General features: G+C 44.2%; 1 protein-coding gene across 1 annotated transcript in view; it reads right to left on the reverse strand.

Moving 5' to 3' along the window:
- Positions 1 to 15,548, reverse strand: part of RAPGEF5 (Rap guanine nucleotide exchange factor 5) — a 223,467-nt gene that overhangs the window by 4,115 nt on the left and 203,804 nt on the right. Inside the window, exons 22-25 of the mRNA XM_080818603.1 lie at positions 14,488 to 14,538; positions 13,600 to 13,687; positions 8,088 to 8,152; positions 2,485 to 2,539 (exon numbers count right to left, since the gene is read on the reverse strand). Of these exons, the coding sequence (XP_080674729.1) occupies positions 2,485 to 2,539; positions 8,088 to 8,152; positions 13,600 to 13,687; positions 14,488 to 14,538 (259 nt within the window). The remainder of the gene's footprint in view (positions 1 to 2,484; positions 2,540 to 8,087; positions 8,153 to 13,599; positions 13,688 to 14,487; positions 14,539 to 15,548) is intronic.

Consider the following 15,548-nt stretch of genomic DNA (forward strand, 5'->3'; position numbering starts at 1 on the left):
TGGACACAACAGTTTGCTTGTGTTTAGATGTTGTATAATTCTTTGGCATCCTTATTTTTTGAAAGAATAAAAAAAAATGAAGAAAATATTTGAATGAACAGGTATCACAGAACTGAACTTAAGGTATGCTGCGCAGGCAAAGCAAGTTCCAGAAGTACGCAGACCGGCTCATGTCTGCCCAGCAAAGGACGAGGCAAGGGGGTTTTCTCCTCTCAAAGCCAGGGCCATTAAAAACCTGAAGGACTGTGAGAAGCTTTGGCATCCTGTGAGCTCACAGGCACGTGCCATGCTGGTGACAAGCTCCGATAAGGGGCCTGAGATAAAGCAGCCCAGACAACGGGGCAAGCCCACTTCCCAGAGTCAAAACCAAACAAAATCCAGAAAAAATCCCCCCAAATCTCAAGGCACTGGGGCCTGACTAAACTGCTAGAGAGAGACAATGTCCCTGAGAGATGGTGACGTCATGTCCTCTAGCCTCACGGGGTTTCAGATGGGAGCAGCAGCAGTGGGTCTGAGGAGAAGGGGTGTGCAGAGGGCTAAGAATTTTAGTGCAGTTTTTTTCTCTGGGTGAGATCCATTTTTTCCTCCTCTGTGACACACATGTTTTATCATTTAAGGCTTGTAAGTCATGGGTAGCTTGTCATTCCTTAAGGCTTAATGGCAAACAAGGCTTCCCGGTTTCAAAGAGTTGAAGCATCAGGAGTTAAAGTTTTTATCATTCCACTTGTTTGGAAGTGACCAAAAAGTGGTATTATTCTAGAACACCTTCTCTGGGAGACACTGAGAGACTGCTTTTGGTTTAGTAAATACTGGTTTAGAAAACAGAGTGGTACAAAATAATTTTGTAATTACTTTTTTGACCTGAAGATGGCAGAACGAATGGTTCCAACCATGACCAATGACACCTGCACGGCACTCTAATTTTTAAGTGACTTGGTTTATGTTATCATTTTATCCCCAGTGCTGACATGGGCTTACTATGACAATATAAACTGTCAAACTTAACCCCACTCAGTCGCAAACCCAATTTTTAAAGATATGTAAGTAGAAAACACAGAGTTATGCTTCACGTTATGCACACCTACTCCCTGGTAACGGGAGGTTCAAGACGGGGTGGAGGCCACCAAGCCCGTATGGCCTTCCTGCCCACACTTGGAGAGTCCCTTGGTCAGGGAGACGGATGTCTCAGAATGAGCTGAGTACCCATCAATACTTGGGAGGCCGAGGAGGAGGAAACAAATAGGAACCAACACTCAGCAACATTATGCTTGTACATTTGAATGAATCCCCAGGACCTTGTTATCACTGTTTCTATGGTAAGTGCCTCCACGGTGTATTTTCTGCAGAATTACATATGTACATATCAGGTGGCAGTCACTGATGGAAGTATTTTAAAAACTTTGGTCCTGTATTTGTAGCACTCCCTTTCAAGCAGAAACTTGGTAATTCAAACTGAATTTCCGTTGCTTTGTCGGGAGACAATACTGCCAGCCAAGACCAGCTGGGACAGAAAAAAAAATTATTAAAAATATGCACTTATCCTTAGGAAATAGGACTTTGATCTTTCTGCTTTCTACTTTGTGTCCTTCTGTATTGTTGAGAAAATTACAATGAGGATGTTTTACTTAAAGATTTATTGAGTGGCCAGCTTTGATTTCTAATTATTGAATTAAACTTTCTAATTTTTTTTCATTGCTCTTCTTATCTATGGAATCTGCACAAGGCAAAGAAAAGAGGATGGGTCAGGAAGTCCGGTGGGCTCTGTCTGACTAATGGCTGAAAGGGTTAACTCTCTGAGGCTCCGCTTTCTGCTCTGCCTTAATGATCTCCGTGCACCAATCACCAATACCGGGGTCAGGATGCCAGTGCCCATGTGAACGCTCCTTGAACTCAACAAAGTTATTTCCTTCCTTCCTGCAGTGTTTTAATGCTATTTAAACATAGTGTAAATTATGCTCTAGGTTTAAAAAGGACCACGTATTCCTACATATGTTCATCTCAGTGGGGGAGTCCATAGAAGTGCTCAGAAAAATACATTTTCAGTGAAAGGCCACTCCAGTCAGGAAGTTTTTGTTGGAGAGGAGTAAAAATTCTGGAAGGCTGCTTTAGGCACTTTTGCAAACTGTGTTCCTGTTCCAGGAAGGCTCCAAGCAAGGAGGTTGGGACAGGATCACCTCTGATAAACCCACTGGTAATCCGGAGCCACGGGACAAGCAAACAGACTTTCTGGGTCAGGGGTGCAGTGGGGAGCCTCTGATTGTCTAAAGTCACTCAGTACAGGGAGACCTGCTGCCGAGAGAGGATAAAAAGCTGCCATATCTTGTCTTCCTCTGCATCCCTAACAGGCAGTGACAAGATGAAAAGAGAATACGGCATCTGCATATTACCCTTTATAATCGGTTTCAATACATTCCCACCGAACACTTGGGACTGTCTCGTGGTCTCTGCTAAGCTTACATTCTGTGCCGGACTGCCAGTACTCACCAAACTGATTCGTCCTGCAGTGTCTCAGGGTTCGGACAGTGTCGGCAATCATGTGCTGCAAGGGAGAGCAGAAACCTATCAATGGGAGAGTTATTTAGGGTGCTGCTGGGGTAGCAGTGCCTCCCGGGATGGAAGGATTTTATACCCTTGGGTAAAATGGAAGGGATGTACTTGGAACTGGACTTTAACTGAGAACACTGAGCTTGGCTTATGAGATATTCGGTCTTCGTCTGCAGAAACAGTGCTTCCAGCCCGGGCTGCACAGAGTCTAACTGAGCCCTGGGTTTCCACATGCCATGGACTCTGATGCCTTTTGCTTACACAGTGCTGGCAAATCCAGCACCCCCAGCCCCGTCTGCCTGTCTGAATCTGCACAGGCTTTTCACTTCTGGGGATGTTTTGGCTGCTCTCCGTGAAGCCTGTCTGAGATTTCCCTTCTGAGTCTGGGAGGCTCCTTCGGACTGTACAGATTGGCCTGTGTGGTCATCACTGCTGGGCATCTCTGCACCTCCTCTAGTCCAGGTGCCACTAGAGGGCTCTGCGCGCCCAGCACCTGTTACATGTCACACAGGGATTCACTCATACCTGCTGAATGCAGGTAGGAATATGGGTGGCATCGAAGACTCAGTATCGCAAATCAGAACAGGAAAAGAATCACAAAAGTCGAACATTTTCTAAAACCCCAGTATCATTACAGAGACCATTTTCTGTTTATGATTTACATTCCCTCCAACAGTCTTTAGGATTTTGCTTTAATTTCTTTTTTTGAAGTTCTCACTGATCTGTAGGCAAAAGTATTCTTGACCTTATGGCTGCCTTTGACCAGCTCCCACCAGCTCATGACTCATACTCAGGTACCTCCAATAGTCTTCTAGTTCTCTAGTTTTTAGTGTTCCACCATGAAGGAGAGAGACAGCATTTAGGACAACACCATTCTGCACTACTGTTCCTCCCCTCCGGTTGCTAGAATCATCTCCAAACACTGTTGCTATCATGTTCTAGTCCTCTGGAAAATCCACAGTGACTTTCTCATTTGGTTCATCTCAAAATCCAAACTTCAGGGGCGCCTGGGTGGTTCAGTGGGTTAAGCCTCTGCCTTCGACTCAGGTCATGGTCTCAGGGTCCTGGGATCGAGCCCCACATGGGGCTCTCTGCTCAGCGGCGGGGCCTGCTTCCCCCCTCCCTCTGCCTGCCTCTTTCTCTGTCAAATGAATAAATAAAATCTTAAACAAAAATCAAAACATCATCCTATTATTCAAGAATCAACATTATCCATTATCTGGTCCTCCAAACCTCCCTAAACATGTCATCGTCTTTCCCGTCCTGCATGTACATACCAAGCAAAGGCTCGTCCATTTACAGCAAGCCCTTAATGAATGATTGCTAAAAGAATAACATGAGTACAAAACTTTTTTTTAAATTTAATATCCATTAGAACTGTAGAAACTTTATTTGAACATGACCTACTTATTAAATTGTTCTCCACTGTACTTCTAATTTATTTCTACTCAATAGTGAAAAATTAAATAGGACAGTGATTAGAACAGTAGCTCAGTCTGCCTTTGTAAAGGAAATGAGACGTGACTCATGTCTGGGAATGTATTGTTAATGTTTCCTTCCCCAAATGTGACTGCTCTTCCCAGGGCAGGTCTCTTGTTCTAAGCTATGGCGTCACACTGATTTCTATCGTGTGCCACTCGTGTGGCTCCCGGGAGCCCTGGGCAGGTGCAAGGCTGAGTACTGAATGCCACAGGGACAGCTGGGTCCTGGGCCTCGTCTTTGGCTTTCCCGAAGCAGGAAGGAGGAGGAGGAGGAAGATCTGGTAAAGGATGACACTCTCGACATGGAAAAGAGAAAGTGTCTGTTTCTTGGTTATTTAATAGTTCAGGGGTGAAATGGTTAGAGCTACTGAGACAGCAGAGGGCACGACGGACAGCTCATTAGACCCAGTGTGCGCTTCTGGGCCCTCATGTCGTCGGCCGTCATGTGCTGGCCTGTATCAACCAGATAAAGAAAATGCACTGAATTATTTGCTAGCTGGCGTAGGCTAATATCCACCATGAGGAATTGGCTTCTTACCAGTTAATTCAGTTAGGTTCTATTGGTTCATTATTGTGAAAGATGATCCTGCTGTAGCTTAAGCGAAACGCTGTTCCTTGCTAAGAAACATTCCTTCGAAAATATTGACTCCATTAGGAAATTCAGTTTCTTTCTCCAGCATCCAAGTAGGAGACAGGGCTGTGTATAATGTAAAATAGATTTCTGTTCTTTGAAAAAATGTGAATATACCCTATCTTCTCTGTGCGAGGAAGGGGGTCAGCCTGAGGTGGGCTGCATCGTTAAGTGCCATCTACTTTGAGGATCAGGAACTCCCCAATATTACAACATCTGCTCTCTTTAGCAACGATGTGCTAGCAAGCACCTAATGGATGCACAGGGGTGCTAGGGCCCCACTCTGGGTATGTATACCTGTGTTTCTTTCTTTCTTTCTTTCTTTCTTTTTTTTTTGGTAGACAACAAAGCAAAATTTATTGAGCAGTAGTTCAAAGCTCCTGAAGAGGGAGGGGACCCGAAGGACAGCCTTACACCTGCATTTATTTTCTAGCTGTCTTCTTTTCATAAAGTTCTCTTCAGGAATTTGAAATTTAAAAGAGAGGGACGCCTGGGTGGCTCAGTCAGCTAAGTATCTGCCTTCGGCTCAGGTCATGATTCCAGGGTCCTGGGATTGAGCCCCACATCGGGGCTTCTCCCTGTGCCGTTCCCCCTGCTTATGCTCTCTCTGTTGAGTAAATAAATAAATTCTTTAAAAAATAAAATAAAATTCAAAGGAGAATATGATTACTTATATATGCCATGTTATTTCCTTAAATCATCTTAAAGAATTAAGGGATACAGATAGCTACTGATTCTAACAGAATGACTATTTATTAGACTTTGTTCTGTTCCCTGTGGTCAGTCTGAAGTCCTTTTTTTTTTTTTTTTAAGATTTTATTTATTTATTCGACAGAGGGAGAGACAGCGAGAGAGAGAACACAAGCATGGGGAGTGGAAGAGGTGAGCAGGCCCCCTGCTGAGCAGGGAGCCCAGTGGGGGCTCCATCCCAGGAACCTGGGATCATGACCTGAGCCAAAGGCAGATGCTTAACCAACTGAGCCACCCAGGCGCCCCAGATTTTACTTTTATTTTTCCCTGTGGTCACTCTGAAGTGTTGACACATCTGAAAGCAAGACCCTAGACTACATGAGCTGCATTACAAGGCTTCCACTGGCATGTTGGAGAAAGCAGGGGAAACCAGAAATGCTGGTCAGAGGGAGAGAGAGGGCTGCAGGGATCTTTCCGCTGCTCTCTCCCATCTGGGCCTTTATTGAATTGTTCTCACACTTTGCTGGCACCATCTGAGGGCCAGCAACACAATGAGCGTGACCAAAACACCAGTTCACTTTGGGGAGGAGGTCCACTGCTAGTCTGCCCTCAGCAATCAACAAGAGTCAGCTTATGAAGAGTGCGGTTGTTCTCTCGCACTCCCTCTGAGTCAGAGGGAAACTCACTAGACCTTTATAGGGGATTCCACTCAGTGTGACACACCCATCCCACATCTTCACACATGCTCTCCAACGCTTGTTAGGCATTCTTAACCAGATGTGCAGGCCAGGGTTTGAAGGAGATACTGATCGAAAGCGTCATTTGCTTGAAATCATTTCATTAATATCACACACTGGAGATGAACCTACACAGAGTCTAGAATGTCAGTGCCTATAGCCTTTGGTTGCAAAGAGGTGCCCTATGGTCTTTAGAACATGACACACTGATGTAGCAGAAATCTCAAAGAATACCAAAAAACCCCACTTTGAATATCCATTTCTGGCTGTGTTGGTTTGACTGTAGAGTCTTCTAACTGAGCTCTGATTCCAAAGCAATGCAGAGGGTCTTAAAAAGTTATAGCCCCATCCACTTTAATTTTTTTTTCTTTTTTTTAAGATTTTACTTATTTGACAGAAAGAGTGATCACAAGCGGGGGGAGCACTAGAGGGAGAGGGAGAAGCAGTTCTCCCTGCTGAGCAGGGAGCCTGATACAGGGCTTGATCCCAAGACCCCAGGATCATGACCCCAGCCGAAGGAAGACAACCAAATGAGCCACCCAGGTGCTCCTAAACACATCCACTTTAAAAATAACTGGGCACAGAGGCACTTGGGTGGGGGAGTCGGTTAAGTATCCAGCTCTTGGTTTTGGCTCAGGTGGTGATCTCAGGGTTGTGAGATCAAGTTCCATACACGACTCTGTGCTCAGCACAGAGACTGCTTTAGATTTTCCCTCTGCCTCTCCTGCTCATGCTCTCTCTCAAATAAATAAACAAATCTTTAAAAAAAAAAAAAAGGGCACAAACCTATCATCCTCCAGTGATTAAAATGGAGCTATGACAAGATATCCCAAGATGTCTGTCTCCCAGTTTCTAGAATTGTGGGTTTTCAAGTTGCACTGCGGTTCTCTGCTGCCTCACCCGCCGTGCGGTTAGTTAAGCTGACCATAAGAGCAGAGCATTTACGAGGCAAAGGTCAGATGTCAAACCCCACCTGGACTCATCAGTGTGTACTGCTCTTTGGTCATGGTCTGCAACCTCTGTCTCCCTCAACCTGCTGTCACAGGCCTGACCTCGTCTCACAGGGAACCGGGGGTCAGTTCCTAAAAGAGTTCACACAAACCCATTATCATTGCTGAAAAGGTCACTAAAAGGTCAGGATCTCCAGACAGGGAAAACTGGTATCATCTCTAACTATGAAGGACAGTCTCATCTGTGTCACTAAGGTTCATTTACCAGACAGACTCATTCTGGGGTCAACTGGGCCTCTTTGGAGCACTCCTATTTGATTTATCTGGCTCAGTTCTGGCAGGCCACCCCTCCTCTGCCCCAGGCCACTCAGAAAGGTGAGGAGGAGCCTACCATATGAGAAAAAAACCTGGGAAGGTCCTAGAAATAATTCAGCAACAGGCCTTCTGGTAACTTGCAGGGAGGGACTGACTGGGAACCTTTCACACTGGTGAGCAGGGAGGGCCCTATGCCAGTGCTACAGTCTCCATAGTTGTGCACCGTTCAAGGGCTGGCAGAGGCATGCGACCTGCCCTCACACTCACACGCTCCCAATCCTACCTTCATATCTGAGTGGGGAGCACTGGAGACAAACACACCTCCCCAGAAGCTTCCTCCTGAGCCTCGGGAGCCGTGTACACCGAGACACAGAGCGATGCCTTTCAGGCAGTCAGGCTTAGCCTCCTGAGTGCGGCGAAATTCCTCCTGACAGAACCTTACGGTTTTACTTCTGGTTCAGTAACACACCTTCGACCTCTGACAGAAACGTAATGAAGTCCCATTTTCAAGCCTAAGAAGCAGGTTTTCATATGTGGTTCTCAAAGCCTTGAGAGCACCCCCATTTTTAACTGGAATACATTTTCGTGACAATGCATAACACGCAGCAGACGAGCTCCTGCAAACCACCATGCTTTCAAAGGAGAAAAGTACTTAAACCATTTGTTTCTTGGAGCAAGAAAGAAAAGCATACACTTTCCTTACAGGAGGCAAAGGGGAGAAATAATGAAATTTACATACCAGTTTTTCAAAATTGACAAGATTATCCAAAAATGTTTTATTTCCTTCATGAATAAATGTTACATCTGAAAATTAAAAAACAAGATATATGTGCTGTTAGGAATGAGTCAGGGCTACGTAGGTCTAGACGCAATGCAACTTATTAATTTTTCTTAAACATTGTGCATTAGTCCATAAATTTGATGAGGCAACCTGGAATTGAATCTATATGGTATTCGATGTGAAAAGGCATAATTTGTGTTTGTGAGTGTGGGAAGAGGACATAAATGAACAAATGCAATGATATATTTTGTACACAGTGAAGAGCCTGACTTCAACTTAACCAGTGTAACTTAACCAGCCCACTAATTTTTAGGCCAGACCATTGAGCAGAAAAGAACTACATAGCCAGAAACAAAAGAGTTTTAATATCTTTGTGTTTGCTTTTTAACAATTCCTGGCCAAGTGTATGGGGCCTGTTTTACCTAAAATGTTAGTGGATCCATATGCAGATGTTTCAATTTAGATTTTTCGTTCCAAAAACCAGTGCCCGATTGTGTATCAGAAGTGTATCAGAAAGGGATAAGCCAGAAAATGGCAGTTTCTGGCCCTCCTTGACGGGTGCAAAAGAGCATCCCTGACAAAAAGAACACAAGGAAAGTAGGATGAAAGTACATTTTCAGAGGAAGGGGAAGTTACATTTGGTTTGAGCTCACTTCATTTCAAGTGACAGAAGATACTCAAGCAAAAATCTCCTTTTGGTTGCAAAAACAAACAAACAAAAACCAAAAAACAAAAATCAGAACTGAAAAACCCAGGAGTCCCTCTTCAAGAGAAAGGGATTTGGGAATCAGTTAAAATAAAGATAGCAGCTGAAGCTCAATGAGCGGTGACTCATAAAAACTCACATCAGAGGGTCAATGACTGAGCGCTAAGGGAATCCTCTAAGACAAGAATCAAAATAAGAAATATATTACAGTTTAAAAAGCCTGCAAATAATCATGTTAGATCACAAATGTGGAGGGCAGGGGTGCCTGGGTGGCTCAGTCAGTGGGACATCTGCCTTCAGCCTGGATCATGATCCCGAAGTCCTGGGATTGAGCCCCACATTGGGTTCCCTGCTCAGCGGGGAGCCTGTTTCCCCCTCTCCCTCTGCCTGTAGCTTCCCCCTGCGTGTGTGCTCTCTCTCTGTCTCTCTGTCAAATAAGTAAATAAAAATCTTAGAAAAAAGAATTAAAAACAAAAAGCAAAAGTGGAGGGCAAACCAAATGAAAACTACCTTGCTAAAGTAAGCTGACGTAAAAGGGGAAAAGAACAGCTTTAGAGTCCTATAAATAGAAAGGGAAAGCATTTGCATCTAATCAAGACTTTCATTCTGCTGGTCCCTGTGGGGCAATTATGAGCTAGGTGCTCTGGAAACCTGCCTAGGATGCATTTGGCCGCTGAGCTTTGATGGCCCACGAGGGGGCGACATGAGTTACATAGTTACAGGATACCCTGATACAAATCTTTCCTCAAGCCATCCCTTACATACAGCTTCCAGTACTGACTGCAAAGATTTCCTAGGATTTTTCCCCTTCTTTTAAAACGATGTTCTAACAGGAAAACAATTCACAACTACACGGTCATCTGACAAACTCTCTGGTTATTTTATTATCTTTCAAGACTTTGCTTTCAGAAAAGAACTACAAGCTTTCATTCTGTGTCACAATATTTAGAAGACAGTAGTCCTGGGTCACCTGGCTGACTCAGTCAGAAGGGCATGCAACTCTTGAGCTCAGCGTTTTACATTTGAGCCCCATATTTTGTGTAAAGATTACTTAAAAAATAAAAAATCGTGGGGTGCCTGGGTGGCTCAGTTGGTTAAGTGGCCGACTAGGTTTCAGCTGAGGTCATGATCCCAGGTGCTGGGATGGAGCCCTACGTCAGGCTCCCTGCTCAGCGTGGAGTCTGCTTCAGGATTCTCTCTCTCCGGTTGCCCCTCCCCAACTTGTGCACTCTCTTTCTCTAAAATAAGTAAATCTCTTTAGAAAATCTTAGAAGACAGTCGTCAATGCAGTTTGCTCTTACCTTTTTGGTGTGACAAATATACACCGTGTGCACCCTATCTACACCACACACCACCTAAAAGCCTAGCCTCCCCTAACTCCATGAGACCTCAGGTCACAAAAGCCCTCTCTGAGTCCCTTGGTCCATTTCCCCAGTGTCACATTATTGTTATCCTTTCACCGTGTTCCCAAGGATAATGACGAGGACTCATGACAATAAGGGCACTTATCTGTGTTAAGAGCATTAACAAAAGACTGTAAGGTACAGCCCCAGCAGGACAGAGTGTGAGGAAACTGTAGGCCAAAGAACATGCACTTCTGGCTCACGATGACAGCTCTCCTCGTCCCAGCCAGGATTCAAACCCAGGGAGACTGGTTCCTCTCACCACTGTGTCTCTCCAGGAGCTCGAGCTGAACAGACTTGGGCATTTCTTATACCCGTCAGAGCCGCCTTGCCAGATTTATGGCACAGGGAGCGTGTCAGCAACTTTCCACGTCTTCCCTTGGTGGCTCCCTCTTTTCCCTCCAGCCTGAGGTCTCTTCTCTTCTTGGATGGTCTCACTTAACCCCACGGGCTTGGAGGCCAGGCTCATGCTGGCCTGAGAATAAAGCAGGGAAGGTGCTTTTGGCCAGGTGGGAAGGAGAGAGAGGCTAGAAGGGGCTGCCACCCAGAAGGGGGCTCAAGACGCTGAAGGGTTTGATGCAGGTGGATGGCAGGTGTGTGAAGAGGAAGGTAGGAGGAAGATAAACCAGTAAGTGGAAGGAAGGGAGGGAGGGAGTGGGGGAGAGAGAGAAAGAGAAAGAAAAAAAGAAAAGGAAAGAAAAGAGACAAAGAAAGAGAGAGAGACCTGGGCTCTCAGAACGTAAGTCCGGGGCTGTGAAGCACTTCAGGGAACCCAGCAGGCTGAGTGCAGGAAATGAGCGCTGTTCATCTGAAGACACTCGAACACTCTCCAAACACTTCGTATAATAGAACTACTGGAGGAAACGGCTCCATTTGGAGATGACAAGAGAAGGAAGAAATGTACAAGCACCCTAACATTCCTTTGATTTAAAAGCCCCTGCAAATCTGCAGTAATCATCTCGGCTCTGAGATACACACACAACCCCCCAGAGGACCTCGGTTCACCTTCCCACACCTGTTGATAGTCACTCTGCTGGAAAGGACTACCGTCTCCCCGAACACCGCATGATACACACTGCTGGGCTGCTTTTGACTCTAGCTCAGCGGGATCCTTGCCCCTACACTTATTTAGGGTTTCCCATTCATCCACTTTCTGAATGGATTCCACACCACAGCGGGGGGTGGGAGTGGGTGGGTGGTGGTGAACTGGGGGATGGGGGGGGCGGATCAAAAGGCAAGAATTCAACGGGGAAACAGGAAAGTTGATGTAGAAGGACCCTCAGGTTAAGTGCTCACTTGATAACCTGCATGCTTACTGGGAACTGACTGGCTCACAAAAGGAAACATGGGAGGCCTAATCCTTTGTAACACCCAAGGAGTTCAATTTGGTCCATTTTCTCTAATAGCAACCCCAAGTGGGAGGAACAAGGGGGAGAGGGGTGAGTTTTCCCTAAAAGGCTGGTTGTTCTAAAGTAGTTTATCACAACTTTAAAAAAATTTTGCAATTAAAAAATCCCCAAATTGATGTTTGTTTTTTTTTCCAAAATGTTTTGTTTCAGGCATGATATATACATATTTTAAATTTTCACCCTATATTCCTTTGGAAATTATTTCAGATAAAAATGATAATTTGAAATAATAAAGTTTTAATGATGTTTATTTTTATAATGACAAAATATTTGAAAAGGAAAACTAAGTGCTTAAACTCAAGAAAGCTTCTAATGAAAAAATGAAAAAATGTTTAATTTACTAGAGTGAATGTATTTTCAGAGAAAAAAGGGAAATTTGTTTTGCTGCCAACAAAGAGGTCTAGATAAACTCAGTAGAGCAGAAAATTGCATCCAAGCTAAGATGTAAGTCTGAGACACTTGACTGCATTAAATATTTTTGGGGGAAAATCACAAATATTCAGCAAAAAGCACTGCTCATATCTAATTAAGCTAAAGGGACACTGTCAACTAATTTCTCATTACCTTAAAACTTTTCTTTCAAAATTTTTTCTGCTTAAGATTAATTTCTCTCCCAGATCTGTCCTCATTTCCTGTTTCCTATTTGTGTTTAAAGGATTCTGTTACTTCCTACCTGCCACCCCCCACTCTCCACTTGAGAATGTTTCATTTTGCAAATAAAAACTGTAAGCCTGAATAAACCTTTAAATTGTTATTTTGGCATTACAATCTCTCCCTATTCCATCCATTTACATTTAGCAGAATCTTTTCAGCTTGAATGAAGCATCTGCAAGCCTCCGTTGTGCTAACAGAGTATTGTTTCAGGAAGATTCTTGCTTTGTACTAGATGCAGAGTGGAGGAGGAGTGGCGGGCTCACAGCCTCTCAGTGATTCTGCAAGCTCTGCCTGTTCTGGAGAGAGGCGGAGGAGGGAATGTGGGCGTCTTTGCCAGTGGGGGCAGCGATGGGGTCAGGGTGGGCTGGGAGGAAAATGGCCGCGCCATCCAGCAATCCGGTTCCCAGGCAGCCCATTTCCAGAATCACATGTAAGAGTCCAGTCATTGGGGCCAGACCCAGCAGAAATTACAAGCCTCTGAAGGGCGAAGGCTACATAAAAAAGCCTTCCTCTAAAATCCCTTGGAAAGAATTAAAATATTTATTAAAATATGGCCAAAAAAAAAAAAAAAAAGACCAAATCTCTTTTACCTGGAAAGCACATAGGTAGGGTATATACTGAATGTTAGTAGCACAGGCCAGATTCAAAAGAACTTCCTTTGAATGAACCCTCTTGGTTTGAAAGAGACTACTGAGATCTCACTAGTGAATTTAACTAACGTGTTTCGGGATGAATTATTTGGGCTCTCCAGAAAAGAAGTCAGCGGACCAGCTTGCAGCCGTCACATACTCCCCCAAGTGCCACTCCTGGAAAGACAGCACCTTCTCCCCCAGTCACAGACTCTACTGCCAGGGGGTTGACCACAGGTACTTCTCACACAGCGGCAGCCTGGCAGTTCGCTCTCCGAAATTTAAGCTGCAAACTCAGAATATGAGCTCTCTCTGGGTTTTTTCTCCCAGCCTGGCTGAAGTAACTGCATGGTCAACTCCAAGAAAGTAAGCCTGCACTTGGAAGCAGAGCAAAATAAAAACAACACGGGTGTCCAGTGCCAAGTTCTGCGAGTCAGGTGAAAATGCTCTGGTATCTCTCCGAAACAATTAAGTATTTCAGTTACCTCAGAAATAACTGAGCACTTGCAAATCCATCTCAAGCAAACACGGTTAGGTCTGAATGTCAAAATTACTCTGAAGAAATAGACCGAGAGTCTCTCTTGTTCTTTTTTTTTTTGGCCCTGTACAGTTAGAGTGATACATTTCTGTCGATGGAATTGGATGGCATAAAGGAAAGACAATTGTTACCTTTAAGCAACAGGGGCATGAATGGGATTTTGGGTGGTTTCATCTTTTTGAATGCATCTCTGTAGGCTTTGTGATTCAGGGAAGGATCCTGCCAAACCAAGCAGATTACAAAGAGAAAGAAAAATCAATGTGCTATAGAAACAATTCTAAATCCACTTTTGCTATACAATTTGAACATGATTTAGATATCGAGAGGTTCTTCTTCAGAACAAAGTAGATAAAGGTTTCCTAGGAGAATAAACTCACTAAATTAGGGCAGGAAATGTAGGCAATGAATAAAAGTCAACTTATTGGTTTACAATAATGGGAAATGACTGCAAAAGAGAGGCACTTTTTGATTGCCTTATTATTTTCCTCAAATAGGTTCTTTAAGCACAGTTTCCTCTGCATAATTTCTATCACGAGGTAACCCCAAAGTCTTTTGTTAGGTACACTGCAAAGAAAAACCTCCCTCATAATGCATGGACAATGCACAGAAAATAAGAGAACACTGTTTTCTTGTGTTCTGAAAAGCAACTAGACATTTTTAAAAATTTAAACCTTAAAATGGTACGAAGGAGAAAAAGGGAAAAAGAATCATGCATAAGACACTGCACATTCCATTTATACCAATTAATTTTGTAGATGTTGAAATGGACTATATACTTAAAAATCTGCATTCTGGAAATCACGTCAAAAGGACCATTCTCACTACCTTTCTCCATGGAGAGGAAGAAGCATTAACTACCAACCTCTTCCCTCTGTAGGAAAGAAAGCTACAGTTTCAGGTATGAGTGATCTAGTCTAAGCTACCAGAAGCAGTAGAGGGTCATGAACAAGGCAATCTAGACAGAAATTCGGCACTATCAATTAATTTGAAGAGTAAGTCCCGTTTGTCTCACTACTTACTGTTAAACTTTCAAGTTCAGAGAAAAGCTTCTTAAACTTCCCAGGGATTTTCTAAAATCAAACAAACAAAATACAAAAAAGAAAAGGTCAAAGAAGTCTGTTACTTTCAGAGGAACCAAGGAGGGAACATTTATTAAGCTAAACTTCCACGTGTCATGTATCTGAACACAAACACCTCTATCATTTGGTTTACCCTGACTGCTTCTCACTACGCAATCTTCATCATTCCTTAATGTGACACTCCTTGGGAATGTTGCTAAAAACAGTTTAAAATAGGTAATGGCTACATGACTCAGGAATCTAGCTGATTAGACATTCCACATGCTGGTGATTTTTTAATACAGACTAGGATTTCTGTTCCATATCCCACCTTTGGCGAATGCTCTCGTCTTCTCGCGTCGTCTTGCTGAGTGGGAAATAGTAATATTGGCTAGCATTTTTTGTTTAAATGATCTAACTGCATTTCACAGCAGAGGGCTAAATGGTGAAAGGCCATAAAAACCCTAACTGCACAGCCTGTACGCCAATGGGTAGGATAGCTGAGCTGCGAAGATCACCCCCACCAGCATGTGGCATGGGAAGTCACAGAGGGTGGAAACACAGGCTCTCCAGGGTAGTCAGTGGGTCTGAATTTGAATTCCCACATTGCCCTGTTCCAGCTGGGTGGTTTGGGGTGAGTTTCCACTTGCCCTCCTGGGGTCCAGCCTGACCTGGTCCCGGATCTCCTTCATCACCACATCCTTGATTCTAATTGGTCCAGCCCATTCTGGATCCGCCATGGGACAGATGCTCAGGGCCCTGCACATAGGAGGCCATCTACATGCCCACGAAATGCACACTGTTTGAATTGAATTGAATTCTTTCTCCTCTCAATTTCTACACATCGAGGCTTCTTTCCAGGTTTAATTCAAATTCCATGCCCCTCCGACCCTGGCTGGCCATTAGTTTCCCTCCAGCTCTGATGGACTGTGGCATCGCTGTCCACCTCCTTTCACCTTATGATGCGCACGCACGTCTTGTTTGCTTAACCGGGGCAAGCAGGCCTTTCTTTTCTTTTCTTT

Source organism: Martes martes (assembly GCF_963455335.1).
Source record: "Martes martes genome assembly, chromosome: 11".
Classification (NCBI taxonomy): domain Eukaryota; kingdom Metazoa; phylum Chordata; class Mammalia; order Carnivora; family Mustelidae; genus Martes; species Martes martes.